At 44.1% G+C, this 16,173-nt stretch overlaps 1 protein-coding gene across 10 annotated transcripts in view; it reads right to left on the bottom strand.

Moving 5' to 3' along the window:
- The window catches only part of EFHC2 (EF-hand domain containing 2), a 211,608-nt gene that overhangs the window by 18,925 nt on the left and 176,510 nt on the right, over nucleotides 1-16,173 (bottom strand). For all 10 annotated transcript variants that reach the window (XM_078063906.1, XM_078063910.1, XM_078063914.1 and 7 more), the window contains 2 exons: nucleotides 12,133-12,330; nucleotides 10,314-10,406 (listed from right to left, as the gene is read on the bottom strand). In XM_078063906.1, the coding sequence (XP_077920032.1) occupies nucleotides 10,314-10,406; nucleotides 12,133-12,330 (291 nt within the window). The remainder of the gene's footprint in view (nucleotides 1-10,313; nucleotides 10,407-12,132; nucleotides 12,331-16,173) is intronic.

Genomic DNA, 16,173 nt, shown 5'->3' with positions numbered 1-16,173 from the left:
ATGACCTGGGCCGAAACCAAGAGTCAGATGCTCAACTGACTGAGCCACCCAGGTGCCCCGATTCTAAATATATTTTGAGTGTAGGATTCCTGAAGGATTGTACATAGTGTGACAGAGATAGAGAGACAGACAGACAGAGACAGAGAGAATGCATGGACTCGGGACAACTCCAAGGGTTCTGCTTGACCAACTGGAAAAATACAGCTGTCCTAACTGAGATAGGAAGGATGGCAGGAGCCATAGGTTGGGGAGAAAAAAATCAAGAGTTTTGTTTGGATATGTTCCATTTTGATGGGGAGGGGGCAGCTGGACATAAGAGTGAAATTCAGGGAAGAGGTTTGCGTTGAAGATAGAAATGTGGGAGCCATTAGCATAGAGATGGTATTGAAAGCCACCAGACCAAGAGATTGGATGAGATCACCAATGAACTAAGTTTCTCTATCTGTTCCTACAGTATAGAATTTAACGGTCAGTAAGTTCCCATTACATCAATTATAGGAAACACTTAATTCCAGAGGTTTCAGAAGTATAATATCCCAATAATTTGGTAGCCAATCAAAAGACTACCAAACAGATAGGATCACATCAGACTTCACCCCCATATACAATCCACTATCCAGTCCTGTGGGTTCTACCACCATAGCATATCACCCAGATCTTTTTCTGGGGCACCTGGGTGGCTCAGTTGGTTGAATGTCTGCCTTCGGCTCAGGTCATGATTCCCAGGGTCCTGGGATCGAGCCCCGCATCGGGCTCCCTGCTCTGGGGGGAGCCTGCTTCTCCCTCTCCCTCTGCCCCTCTGCCTGTTTGTGCTCTCTTTCTCTGTCAAATAAATGAATAAAATCTTTTTTAAAAAATCTTTTTCTCTACGTCCTCTCCTACTCACTAATTCCAAGCCACCATCAACTCTCACATGGGTTACAACAGCTTTGTAGTTTGGTCTTACTGCTTCTATTCTGACCTTTGCTGCAGACACATCCTCCACCAAAACGAACTTTCTAAAACATAGACCAGATCAAGAACTTCCTTGCTTACAGCTCTCCAATGGCTTCCCAATCCACTTCGAACACAAGCTGAACTCCTTATCAGGGTTTATAAAACCCTATGTAAACTGGCCACTGCTGACTTCTCTGATCTCATCTGAAAACTCTGTTTGCAACATTCCAGGTGTACTAGTCTTCTTTCTGTTCTCTGCGCATGCCAAGATTGTTCCCAGAAATGCAAGGCATTTGCACCCTCTGGTCCCTTTGTCTGGAAAGTCTCCATTCACATGTTGCTTCTTCAGAAAGGCCTTCCTGAAGTTCCTCTTGCCTAACCGAGTCCCCCTGCCTAAATCTGCATTTGCCCTGGATGATGGCAATTGAAACTTATAGAAAAATTTCTGGAATCACCATTGGAACTCCTATTATCATACGTTGTTACCAATAAGTCTTATATCATGCCTACCTGTTACCCCTAGGCCCCTGGCCTTCTTCCCTGCCCAACTCGTGATATGTCAGACTCAACACATCTAAACATTTACCCATTTCAAAGGTTATTTGGAAAGAATATTCCTGAGTCAAATGATATTCAGGAAGGATCACAAGCTGTAAATGGAAGAATACACAGCTTAGAAATGAGGTATAAAATTTTTCTGAGGAAAGGGGTGCCTGGGTGGCTCAGTCAGTTAAGTGGCCGACTCTTGGTTACAGTTCAGGTCATGATGTTGTGGTTGTGAGATCAAGCCCCTTGCCAGGCTCTGTGCTCAGCGAGAGTCTGCTTCAGATTCTCTCCTCCCTCTCCCTCCCCCTCTGGCTCATGCTCACACTCTCTCACCCTCTTTCTCTCTCTCAAATAAATAAAAATCTTTAAAAAAAATTTTTTTCTGAGGGAAAATGTTTGAAAGATTTGATCTTTCCAAAGACCCAGAGTCAAGCTTCAGGGAAGAGTTGAGCTAATGTGGTATAATACTCCAAGTTTTTATTTTCGGTTCTGTCTTGGAGGATCTCAATGGATATGGAAATCCTGGCAAAAGGAGCAAGGGAGAAAAGAACAAAGAATCTTTCAATTAATAGGGATAAAACTAGCCAATGCTTCTTGGAAGAATTTTTTGCTCTTGGGAAGTGGACAGGGTTGCAGTTAATAGTGATGGATTGATCACAAAATATATTTATCTCCCTTTCCCACCAAAAGCTCACCAAAATGACAATAAAGGAATAAAAATAAGTAATAACTCACAATGACAATGATCACTAGAGAAAAGACAACAGTGGACAAGAATCTTCAAGATCTTTTGCATGATGGAAAGACGACAGAGGACTTGTAACTGACTTGGCAGAACTGAGGAAGGGAAGCTAAACTCTAAATGTCCGGAGGCAGGGGCCACTTAGAGATTAGCCCGTGTAGCCCACAAAACTCCCGAGATGCTCAGCAAATGCCGACTCCAGGTGCCAATAGAGGCAGGGACATGGTGTGGGACGGAAAACAAGGGCTGTTTCAAAGCCTGAAGAAAGCAAGGGCAGCTGGAGCCCCAAGTATCTTTCTCTATACTGTCCTCTTCCAGAGAAATCCAACTAAAAGAGCTTCAGTCTGGGGGGGAATGGGGGGCTGAAGCATAATGGAGGGCAGAGGAGAGCATTACACACTGAACTTGAGCCTCTCAGCCCCTTTCCTTCCCCTTTCCCATTTCTAGAACACCAATAGCCATGCTTTAATGAACCTCCTTTCCCTCATTCCACCATCCCTCCTATTGCAGCAGGAGAAGGTAGGATTCTTCTCTTGATCCTCTGAATGGTCCCAGAAAGACCTCCAGATTCCAGCTTCTGGGGATCACCTCATGAAAATGAGGGCTACAAGACGGACTTGTGCAGCGAAACCCACCAATCAACAAGATCCACCCCCCAAATCTTCCAATAGGAAAGACAGAAGCCAAAACAGCAACAGGAAAAAAAAAAAAAAAAGGAATCAGAAAAACAACTACAATTCAGGCTGCAGAAGGAAAGAGGTGAGATAAGAGTGATATAGTATATCCATGAAAAAAGAACAGAAGACTACCAAAAAGGATCATTCAGACTCAAATGTGCTCTTGGAATAAAACAAATCTGATAGTGGTAAATAGACCCAGTAGAAGAGGTAGAATATCACTTTGAGGAAATCCTTTAGTAAGTCTATCATAATAACAAACAGAAAATTGGGGAAAGAAGAGATCCAAGTCTGGGACATCCAAAATCTTAATGACAGGAGTTCTCACAAGAAAAAAATGCAAATGAAGGGGAGGAAATTACTAAAAATTAATGGAAAGTTTCCTAGAACCAAAGGACAGAGTCCCCAGACCAGAAGGGCCGATAAAGTGTTAAATGGGGGTGCCTGGGCAGCTCAGTCATTAAGCGTCTGCCTTCGGCTCAGGTCATGGTCCCAGGGTCCTGGGATCGAGCCCTGCATCGGGCTCCCTGCTTGGCGGGGAGCCTGCTTCTCCCTCTCCCACTCCCCCTGCTTGTGTTCCCTCTCTCGCTGTGTCTCTCTCTGTCAAATAAATAAAATCTTTAAAAAAAAAATAAATAAAGTGTTAAATGGCCACACACACAGACACACAAGGCCCTATCAGGAACTTCCAGAACACCAGGAACAAAGAGAAGCTCCTAAGAGCATCCAGAAAGAACAATAATGGGAATCAGGGGTATGTTAAATTCTCAAGCATCATAATAGGAAGTTAGTAGTAGTATCTAAAAATGAGAAACAGAAATAGCAGTATGTGTGTGCTACTTAAATGTTGATGGAGATAGTGAGAAGGGCTGAGAGAGGCTGCTTCTTGTGAATGGGTCTGGGAAGTGGGGAAGGATGCGGCTGGAAACTACTCTTGTTGGAAGAAACTTTTTAGAATTATTTGAGTATTTTTTACCATGAGCATGTATCAGTTTGACATAAATATAAATTTACAAAGCATAAAAAGCAGATGAGAAACCTTGAAACACGCTTTTCAGGGCAGTACACTCGTACAAGTCAGGCTTGGAAAGGAGGGTGCGTCACTAGTTGGGATCACGCTGGGGAGGAATTAAGTCTCCAGTCTTCCTCCCTGCTCCAGAGTTCTGCACACAGTTTCCTCCCCCAGACCACATATAGATAGTATTGAAAGCCACCAGACCAAGAGATTGGATGAGATCTTTAGAGACCATGGCCTCTGAATCATATAGAAAATGTAGCTCCTTGCTTCGGGGTCATGCTGTGCTCCTGATCAAAAATGTTAGCCTCCTGATTCTCCTACTTTGCTCCTCTCCAAATGACATCTGGCTCTTGCTAAGACTCTGATCCATGGTCAAAGGATGAAGATTTGCCACTCTGGAGGAAATTCTCTTGAAAAGGCTGTGAAGGCAATTCCAAAGAAGAACTTTCTATGGTGACATTGTTGAAACCAGTGCACTCTCTTCCAGGGTGACTGCCCTAAAGGGCAGCACTAATTCTGGCTTTTAAGTGTTTCTCTGCTTGTTAAAAAGTCAGCCTCCTTACTTTAAAGTCCCAGCTCACAGTGCTAAAGTGTTTTCCTAAAACCTCCATAAATTCTTCTTTCCCTTTGATACTTGGGCAAGCCACCATTTCCTTCCCTACACAAAGTAAGGGACATGTTTGCGGAGGAAGAGGGAGGGAAAGCAATGTCTCTGGTTCCTCTTTAGAAAATCACGACCCCCAAGCAAGCTTCTCAATGCCTTGCTAGGTGGGAGTTCTTAGAAATGAGGCAAATGTGTCATTTGACGGGTACTTGGGCTCCCCCTCCCAAAAATGATGAATGGCTCGAAAACTACAGAAGCCATCTATCTCCTTGCCACAGGGAATAAAGCTGATCTGCTTTACTCGCCCCATCTGTGGGGGTAAACGGTGTGGCGGTAGCTGTATTTGGTTGAAGAGTAAGGTGGCTTCCCCCTCTGCTGCAAAGGCTGTCTCGTAACATAGGGGAATGGGCTGGGCTGTGGGACCAGGGCTGGAAGGGAGGGAGTGCAGTGAAGACACATTTTTTTTTTTTTTAGCGAGAGAGAGAGAGAGAGAGAGAGAGAGAGAGAGAGAGAGAGGCGGGAGGGGGGGAGGGGCAGAGGGAGAGAGAGAATTTTAAGCAGTCTCCACGCCCAGCATGAAGCCTGACTTGGGGCTCCATCTCACAATCCTGAGATCCTGGCCTGAGCAGAAATCAAAGAGTCAGATGCTTAACCGGCTGAGCCACCCAGGCGCCCCTGCGAAGACACATTTTTGACTCACATGGTTGGGTTTGGTTTCAGTGCATTACCCAGCAAACCCAGGGACGCACACTTGAACACGTGGTCAGATTCTTAAAGACCGGCCAGTTGAAAAGTAGAGCTCTGTGCCACTGCATCGGTTGGTCATAAGAACTCAGAGCTGACCAGGTGGCAAGGCTCAAGTTGTGAAGGAGTAGCTCTGGTTATCTCTGGACAGCCGGGCCTCTAAATTCCAATTCTCATTCCAGCACACATCTTCTTGGTGAGGTAGGTCACAGCAGCCAAACCCAGATCATACACAGGGTCGATGCTCTGCTGGTCCACATGGGTTTGGAATTTTTTTTTTTTTAATTTCTTAAAAACTACAAATCACCTTATGTTTGAAAACATAGGAAGCATCTGGGAGGTGGGGCTTCTCTCTGCAGACTTCCCAGGGCACCAAACACCACAACAGTAGCGGCCACATGGCCTGACCCTTATCCCTCGGCCCCACTGCCAGGTATTGTTGGGTGAAATCACCGGAGTCCAAACCATGCCTCTGGGAGGAGGGGGGCAGGGGGCAAGGCTGGGGAGAGTGTAATGAGATGATTTGAAAGCCCTGTAAACTTTTTCCATTTTAACTGATATTTCTGGAGGAGGCACCAGCTCTCTCGGGAGGCCAGTTCTAAGGCATTCCATGGAGCCCAAAGCCAGCTGTAAAAGGCCAGCTTGGGGCAGAGCTGCTGGGGAAAGAGTTGCGCTTGGATTTCCAGTTGTTCCAAGTGTTGATTCATAAGGCCACAATTAGGGAAGGAGGCTACCTCTTTACTCCCCAGTCCCACACGGAACACGGAATGGAATGACCTCAGAATCCTCTCCACTTCCTAATGGTTTGAGAAGCAGAATTTCTTGCTTATTGATACGGAGGAAACAAACATTAAAAATCCAAAGTGAGGGCTCGGAGGGTTTAAGTCCATTTACAAGGATCACATGGGTGGGAGGCAGTAGGGTTGACAGAGCTCGGAGGCAGGTCTGGTGGATGTCCAGCCCGTGTTTTTCTCCTCGCTCCCCTGCCCCCCAGGGTACTAGCACAGGACAAGTCTCTGCGGCTGCAAAGATGAATGAGACATAGCCCCGATTCCCAGGAGCCCAGATAAGGACAATGTAGGAAGTTCTCATTCCGTTAGAGGACCATCTTGGCCTGCAGCATGCTCCCTCAGTGACAGAGCCTTTTTACACTTCAGTGTCTGCACTTATAAAGCAAGGAATCATGCCTACCCTCAACTAGAATGTACCTTTTAATATGTTCAAGGATTTACAAAATATCCTAGGGCCCTTGGCACTATGTCAATATGGAGTGTCAGTCCGACCTTTAATGTATTACCCATTACTACGACTACTTAGAACATTTAAGTCTGATGCTCTGTGCATTAGCGAAATGAATTGGACTGGTAAGTATGGTGAGTTCATACCAGCTACCACAGCGCAAACTGGTGGGGGGCTCAGGTGACCGGATGTGAAAAGGTTTTGAAGGCCTGCTCCCAGCTTGAGTTGTGCTAATAAGGAAAAGCCCTAACTGAATCACAAGAAAAATGGGAATGCAGTAGAGGGAACGCTTCAGAGTGAGATGCGGGGCTAGGAAAAACACGTGGGTAACAATCACGGCATGAAAGGAACCGGCCCACTCTTTAGCCATATTGTTTCCCGTCTCCCGATTTCAATTCACGCAGCGGGGCTCTCCGGCTGCTCCATAGCTGTCCCACTGCATCCCGTGGCAGGTAACCCCGGCCCTGGGCAGAGCGCGCACGGACCCGAGACAACGGACTCCGGGCCTGCCTCTCACAGGAGACGGCAGACGTCAGAGGGGCTCTGGCTTAACATGCCACAGGAGGGCTGTGCAGAAAGAGAGTCTGGTCAAGGCTCTGGAAAGCCCTGTGGAGTCTGTGGGGAACAATAAGAATGCAGAACATAAATGTAAGCTGCAGGCTGATGGGTCCATTAGGAATTAGGGCCGTCTTTGAAAGGAATCTGTGGAGATGATGCAAAACACCAAGCATGTGACCCAAATCGTGGCAGGGCAGATTGGAGGGAGAGGGGACTGGGAATGAGACATTTTCTAATCTGACTAGTCTGAAGTTTCCCCTCAGTGAGGAGCAGGGTCACTGCACAATTAGAGGCAGAGTTAGACTAACACAGTCTGCTTAGCAACTCAGAGGGATGACCTCCACAAAGCTAAGCTGGGCTTGGAGGCGGATGCGCGCGGAGCCTGGGATGTCTTCGAAGCGAGTCGCAGAACAGTCTTTCTGCCTTTCATGTCAAATCGTAAAGGCGAAGACAAAACAGTCTGCTGAGAAAAGGAGAGGATGATGACTTGGTGACCTCGGTGTTAGAGAAGAAATATCTAGGTCCTCCAGAGGCCAGGCTCCCACATCCCTGGACTTTCCAGGACAACACATCTCTGGGGCAGTAAGAGATAATCTAATAAATATCCGCAGCTTCCTGACTGGAGACAGCTTAATGTGTGAAACGCTTTCAGATCCAACTGTTTGAAAACAAGGCTTCCTCTCCATAGGACACAAGTTTCTTCCAGTTCATTTCTAAGTCAGAGTGTGTGGTCTATGGTCCCTGACTTCAACTTCTCTCCTAGGCCCCAATCACCACTTAGTACCAGGTGCTGCACTGAGTACTTTATATATGTTATCTCAAGTCACCCTCAGAACTGCCAGGAAGTAGGTATTATGTCATTTCAGAGGTAAGGAGTCTGAGGTTTGGGCAGGTCAAAAATCTTGCACAAGGGGCACCTGGGTGGCTGAGTCAGTTAAGCGTCTGACTCTTGGTTTCAGCTCAGGTCATGATCTCAGGGTCATGGGATCGAGCCCTGCATCAGGCTCTGTGTTCAGCAGGGAGCCTGCCTGAGATTTTCTCTTCCTCTCCCTCTGCCCCTCCTGCTTGTGTGCATGCTCTCTCTCTCTCGCTCTCAAATAAATCTTTTAAAAAAAAATCTTGCACAAAATCACACAGCTTGCAAGTGGATTCAAAGAATATAAGAGACAAGTCAGGGGTGAAACTGAGAAGATTTGACAACCCACTGGTTGTTTATAGGTGGTAAATCAAACAGGTTGAAAGTAGGTCTCTACATCTGAATGGATCGAATATCAGGTCACGAATCTTCATTACAAGGTAAGAGACAAAAAGAAACACAGGGTTGTAAGAACCCTTTGGAGGAGATAATCCCTGCCAGCCAAGCAAATCTAAGAGGGCTTCATAGATAGGGTGCTACCTGAAATGGGTCTTAGAAGAAGAGCAAGCTTTCAGCAGGTGAAGAAAACTGGAAACTATTTTCTACTGAAGAAACAGCAAGAGAAAAGGCAAAAAAAAAAAAAAAAAAAAGTGGGAAGCAGGAGGTATATATGTGAAATGTTAAATAGCCCATGTGGAGGAGCACCTGGGTGGCTCAGTCGGTTAAGCATCTGACTTGATTTCAGCTCATGTCATAATCTCAAGGTCGTGAGATTGAGCCCTGCATCAGGCTCTGCGCTGGGCCTGAAGCCTGCTTAAGATTCTCTCTCTCTCTCTCCCTCTGCCCCTCCCCCTGCTCATGCTTGCTAAATAAATAAATAAATAGCCCATGTGGCTTTGGGAATGTGACGACTGAAGAAACCGGAGTCCTAGGCCTATTTCATCTCAAGTCCTTTACACCAGGATGACCTACTTATCCTTCACACTGATGCCAGTAAATAAAAGCAAGTTGAGCGGATAGTCCAGAAAATAACCTGAGGTCAATCCGATGCACACATCTGGCCCTCCCGAGTCCCCTTCTGATGCTTCAAGACCCTAGTTCTCCTGCATGGCATTTAGTTTTATCTGTTCCTTTGGTCTCAGATTAGGACACCCCACTCCAGCCCCTGCTTGAGAATAATTGCTCCAACTGACAACCCTAAGCCTCCCAATGGAGAAGGGGGAGATGGCATTCAAAACTCATGATTTTGGTCTTCCCTTAAGGAGCAAAGAGATTTACAGAAAGTTTGTGAGTGGAAGAGCAGCACTATGACATTTTTGTTCATGGAGGGTATTAACCTGCTGTATGTAAAGACGGATTTAAACAGTTAGAGACTGGTGGAAGAAAGACCAACATGGAGGCCCTGTAATAGTCAAGAAGAAATGTGGGTCATAACTAGAGTGAAGATAGTGGGAATGGAGAGGAAAGTGGGAAGACAGTGGGGATGGCCAGGAATAGGAAGGAGGTAGGATTGTCAAGACATTCTTATCTACTGGCTATTTGTAGACAGTAATTCAAAAATCGTTAGAAGGAGGGGATGTACATTTGAAAGGTTCAGGGATTAAGTCACAGCTCTTCTTAGAACACTGTGTGACTTTGAGCAAAACACCTCATCTCTCTAAACCTCAGCATCCTCAGATAAGGTAAGAGGCTAATAGTTGTAACTCACGAAGTTGTTCTCACAAAGCAAGTGAGGTGAGGTCTTCAGAGCAATGACAACAATGTCTAGAACATAATCCAAAATGTCAGAATTACCAAGATAAGTGAGTCAGAGGTGGGGCTGGGGATAATGCCATAGGACACTTAAAAGATGACCAGAGTCTGCGTAACTACGAGGGTGGTGCCAGGAAGTCAAAAGTAAACGTTCAACAGGAGAGCCAGGTGTTTTAGAAAGCAGTTCACTGTGCTTTCGTTTTGCAACATCATAATCTTCACACTTGACGTCTGGTGCTCGAGTAGGACAGAGCCCTGTGCTAACAACACTAGGCCCTCTTCCTGCATGTCTTTAGCCAGCAGGACTACTGCTTTGAAAAATCTGCCCTGAATTTTAGATCTAATACCCTCATAACCAGTGAAGTTAAGACATCTTCGTTTTGTCCCAGGAACCTGTGTATACCTATGTGTGTGTGTCTTAACATTAAAACGATAAAATAGCAATTCATAATAGGCTAACATTCAAAGTCATGCCCAACTTTTCCTTTTGTAACACTTAAATGGAGGTGTGTCATCAATAATATAATTGAAGCAGTCAAGGGTAAATCAAGGATAATTAAAGGTTGATGCACAACCAGGAATAGTCCCCCCAAACAAAAATATGAAGGAAAAACCCCATGAAGGGTGGAGCTCTTGCTTACCCAGACAGTATGGATCCCAGAAGATCATCGGTCAAAGGTAACCTGGAGGACTTGCACAGCCTTCTGATGTCTTTGCTGGGTAATACTTTTTTTCTGCATTAAAACAAAGCAAACAGGTCTTTATATATTTTATGTCTCTCGAGTAATAATTACATGCTATAGGACAGAAAATACAGATGCGTCCTAAAAATCTGCACATGGAAATGAGTATGAAAATTGGTATTGGAATTCACAGTAAGGAAAAACAGTCATATTGCATTTCACCGACTCTTTCCATTTCAGAAGTTACCAGATTCTGTCCTTCCAAAGGCCTTTCCATCAAGATTCAGACTCTTGGTTGGTGATAGTACAATATATTACAGCTCAGCCACGAGTGTTGCTCCAAGTAATCGATCTGCATTCTTGACCACTAGTCAAAACCGGTTCTGATATTTGAAAACATCTCTTAATTTGACAGGCATCTAGAGCCTCCAACACAAGTATTGTATGACTCGAGGGTGTTTTTCTAGTCTTTTCCTTGGACCCAAACCTTGTAACCTTGAAGCCCCAGCTGGGGCTTTAACATTCACCTTGATTTTGTCAGATGGTTTCTCCAGAGCGGCTCAACAGCCATTTTCCCCAGCCTGCCAGGGACACAGAAATGCTCATCCAGTGTTCTCATTCAGCCAGTGTTCTTCCAGGCACCAGGCAAAATCAGAACCAATAGGAAGGAAAGTGAGCTGCTTTATTCACAGTGAGTTTATAAGATGATGAGAGAATGTTTGTCTAGAATTAAAGCTTGTCAGATCTGGGAGAACCTCAGAGCTGTCTGATCAAGCAGCCCCATCATTCCCAGGAGGTATTCCTTTAGTGAAGGAGGGTCACACTTCTCACCCTGGGCAAGGGGTACCACCAGGGTGGAAGGCAGGGCCAGGGTCATGCAAAGCTCAGGCCATACGGCCTCTGGAGGCTCAGGAAAGCTTAAAGATTCAAGGAAAAATACCATCTTTACAAAAACTCAACAACAATGTATTATGGATTAGGAAAAAAAAATCATGTTCCTCATTAAGATAAACTATAGGACCTTTAAAGATATTTAGGGTATGCAGCCGGCCACTTGGGTACAAACTTCAGGTCTGGGGATGATGGGAGGGGTCATGGGGCAAAGAAATGTCAGTGATACGTAGTAACAAAATTAGAGGCTAGAGTTAGGACTAAGATTTTCTAACTCCTGGTGAATATTTCCCCCCTACAATATCAGGTCTGTGGGTAAGATGAACACCAAAACGTATTAAGATGGGGCTCCAATTTATACAAAAGACTTAATAAAGTGCAATAGAAACATGGCATATATACTAGAAATTGATTATGCTGAGCTTCGTTATTTTCAAGAAGAAATAATTTCAAAGAAATTCTATAAAAAGTTTACTTGTAAATTTCCTGTTTTCTGTATTAGAAAAGACACATTTATAAATCCCAGTTATCACTAAAATAATGTAAGAAGACATATCAGAATTAAACCTTCTAACATCTGGATTTACTATGTTTCAGTTGAAAGCCTCTAGAAACCAATTAAAAGGAAATGGAAAGGGACATCCTTATTTTTTTGAAGATACAAGGACCTTCCCTATTCCATCAACAAACAAAGTTCACCATCGCTACGAAATATTGGTACCCAAATACTTTCCAAAAATGATTTAAAGTACATTTGCTATATAGTGAAGTATGATGGGACATCTCAATGTTCTTTTTGCCCTGTTGGATAAAGTATAAACTCCTTCATTACTTAGGGCCGCAAAAACTTAAATGATTTACTAAAATCGATAAAATAAAAGCTTACTTTTCTCGATCTTGGTATACACAAGTAGCAGTGAGTCTTTCAAAATTCTCAAAAGTGTTCTTCTTGAGCTGTTCATGGGCCTGTGCAATTAGGACATTCATATCAGGACTCGTGTCCTCGGGCACCTGGTAGTGACGTGCAAGGGTTATAACTTCATGGTCTGTGAGTTTCCCAACAGTTAGACTCATTATTATGTCTCTGTAAAGAAAATGAGAAATTACTCATGAAATTACATCTAAGAATATTTTACTCTCTTTCTATTAAAAATATCTAAATTCCGGGGTGCTTGCGTGGCTCAGATGGTTAAGCATCTGCCTTCAGCTCTGGTCTTGATCTCCAGGTCCTGGGATCGAACCCTGTGTCAGGTTCCCGGCTCAGCAGGGAGTCTACTTTGCCATCTCCCTCTGCCTCTCCCCCTGCTCATGCTCTGTCTCTATCTCTCTGTCTCAAATGAATAAATAAAATCTTTTAAAAAAATCCAAATTCCATTTTATAAAACTTTTATCAACTGCACAGAGGACAGATGACTATTTTTCAATTTAATTGCTACTTCACTTATGAGCAGCAAGAAGACACCAGGGCTAGAAGGGAAAACCATTAAGCACTATAGTTTCTAAATAAAATGGCATCTTGCCCAGAGTCAAACTTCTACCAGGTAACAGCCTGCAACCAGAAAGTAAATCTTTCAAAGTCCTTGAATGGTCAAAAAAAAAAAAACCTGTCACCAAATACATGATTTCATTCAATGCCTATTAATCTTACTTTACACAGAATAGTAACAGACTTGGGGTTCTGGCTTCCCAGGGTATAAAATTTATAAATCAGCACGTTCGAAAAGCCTTTTCGAGTTGGAGAAAGCAATTAGGAACACTGCCGCAGTAAAAACTAAGACTGAAATACCCTGCCGGTGAGAAAAAAGTGAGAGAAGAGAGGAAAAAGTGAAGAGCTTTGTAGAGGAACAGTGTCTGAGTCTTCCGAAGGCAAATGGCATTAAAATTATGTGGCAGAGCTAGAAAAACAAATGACAGCAATGACATATTAATGAAGAGGCCTCAAAGCCTAACAAATTGGCAGGATTGTTTTCAATGTATTCTCTACATCAAAGTGATAAACCATGCAGCATGTATAAGAAAGAAGTACAGCAAAATAGTTAAAATGCCAACTGCTACAGTGGTTACATGAATAAGCTTCCACCATCTAGAAAATCTACTTACTGAGAACAATTATTTCCCAAGAATCCCAACTAAGTGATGGAAGACGAGATTTTATTTGCTCTTTGGCTACAGACTGATATTTTGGAATAATGGCTTTTAGTTCTTTTATGTATTTCTTGTCATTATCACCATCATCGAAGATCTCTGAGCTTTCCTAGTCAAGAATTTCCTTAGAGTGTAGGAAAGCCCACAGCTATGATGTTGACCCACCTGAAGAAACTGCATTTCACCTATATCCACTTCTCAGGGTTTCTGGGTTTTTTGTTTTGTTTTGCTTTTATTTATTTATTTATTTTTTAATTGGGAAATGAAGACCAAATTCAACCAAGAGGACCCCACAATTGCATCAGGTCGGTTTGGGTCAGACAATCAATCAACAATATTAGCTGGGGACTCACTGTGTGGAAAACACTGCATAGTCACTTTGGCACCTGAGCTTTTCAGAGTCTATAAACTATTACAGCCATCCCAGCACACACAGATGAGCTCTCAATGCCATAAACTAGGAGGGCTGCTTGAATGAATTAAGTAATAATAATAATAACCCTTGCCATTCATGGAGTACAAGCTCGGTGCCAGGTCCTGTGCTGCCAGGGACTTCTGGCATGGTTCATCTCAACTGGCCTAGAGGATAAAGACTATTACTTTTTTTAAAGATTTTATTTATTTGAGAGAGAGCGCAAGCAGGGGGAACAGCAGAGGGAGAAGCGGACTCCCTGCTGAGCAGGGAGCCCGACGCGAGGCTCGATCCCAGGACCCTGGGATCATGACCTGAGCAGAAGGCAGACACTTAACCGACTGAGCCACCCAGGTGCCCTGATAGGAACTATTATTATTCCCATTTTATAGATGAGAAACGGAGGCACTGAATACACCCAACATGCCGAAAGCCAGACTAAGAACCCCTGTAGTCTGGCTCCAAAGCTCATGGCCTTGCCTACTCTTCTGTCCTCTCTTCTGTTAGGACACAGAAGACAGAATGAGTGGATGGAGTGGGGCTCAATGAGGGAAAGTTGCCTAAAGACTGTGGGTTTTAAAAGAGCTGACTGTTTATAGACCTCTACTCCCTTTACTGTCCATGACCTCTGCTTTGAGGACTACCATTGATCAGGAGAAACAAGGAAGAGAAAATCATTTCAGAAACCCTGAGTCACCAACCATGAGAGAGGACTATGAGACCACAGAGGAACCACTTCAAGGAAAGCCCCAGGCTCGTTTAGAATACTGGTCATGGAATAATCAGTCATGACATGTGCATAAAATGGAATGCTATGCAACTATGAAAAGGTTATTGATTGGTATTTACTGGTATGAAAGATGCCCATGCTATATGGATAAATGTATGATCCCAGTGAAACTGAAAATACTAGTACCTATATATTCATGGGTGAAACCAGGGACGGGGATTAAGGAGGGCACTTGTCGTGATGAGCAGTGGGTGATGTACAGAAGTGTTGAATCACACTATTGTACACCTGAAACTAATATGATACTGTATGTTAACTAACTGGAATTTTTAAAAAGATTTTATTTATTTACTTGAGAGAGAGCAAGAGCGAGCAAGCAAGAGAGAGCAGGTGGGAGGGGCAGAGGGAGAGGGAGAAGCAAGCTCCCCAATGAGCTCAGGGAGCCCGATGCGACACTCGATGCCAGGACCCTGAGATCATGACCTGAGCCGAAGGCAGCCGCTTAACCGACTGAGCCACCCAGGCACCCAACTAACTGGAATTTAAATACAAACTTTACAAAAAAGATGAAGAATATACGCCAAAACATCTACAACATCATCCCCGATAGCTGAGATTTCTTTACATAGACACACATGTATATATGAGAGAGCTTCTGCTTTTTCTGAACTTTTGTAATAAACAAATATTACTTTCATCATCATAAAAAAAAAACCCATTTGGAAGTTTTTTCCTTTTGAGGGTAGAAACAGTGTGAAAAGAAAGACAAGTGGCACACTCCCAAGGACAAGGGAAAAGAACGTGTGCAGCAGTAACTAGAAACTTTCCATGTACCTTTAACTAAACTTATTCTAGCACTCCCAGATCATAAAAGTTTATTTTCCTTTTCATTGGATAACCTGAAATTGTCCTGGTCTCACTGCACTTAAAATTTCTATCGGCTGGATCTCTGCAGGCTTGGGTTTTAAACAACTCAGTATCCCACCGGTTCCAAAGTCTTTACATGAGGGTTTCAAACAAGCTGCCCCAGACTTACAACTGCCCCTGGTAATGCTAGATGCCAGGGGCCCTGGAGCGGATGCTGATGTGGCCGATGTGCCCATTGTCCCCACCTGAGGCAGGGTCCCAGGACTGGGGATCCCAACCAGGAAGGGCAAGACTTGTCCTGCAGAGCTCAAGTGGCCGCCATTACTTTGCCTTGTCTTTGCCACATGCCCCTTCTTTAGGATTCAACCCACCCAGTCAAACTTGAATGGGCTTCACCAAGAATGAGGGTCTTCTCACCCTGCCTTTTTTTGGATTGTGGTAAAACACCCAGAACATACAATGCACCACTGGTGGCATTTAGCACATTCACAACGTTGGGCAACCACCACGTCTGTCTCTTCCAAAACATTTTCATCACCTTGAAGAAGCTAGTCACTCTGCTTTCTTCCTTCCTCCCTGCCCTCTCCCCACCTGGCAACAACTAATCTGTTTTCCATCTCTGCGGACTGGCCAGTTCTGGATATTTCGTAGAAATGGAATCATGGAGTATTGTCTTTCGTGTCTGGCTTTTCCTGCTTGGCCTAATGTTTTCATGTTCACATCCATGTTGTAGCATGTATCAGTACTTCATTCCTTTTTGGGGCTGAATAATA

Source organism: Halichoerus grypus, chromosome X (genome assembly GCF_964656455.1).
Source record: "Halichoerus grypus chromosome X, mHalGry1.hap1.1, whole genome shotgun sequence".
NCBI classification, from domain to species: domain Eukaryota; kingdom Metazoa; phylum Chordata; class Mammalia; order Carnivora; family Phocidae; genus Halichoerus; species Halichoerus grypus.
This window is presented reverse-complemented; position numbering and strand designations above follow the sequence as displayed.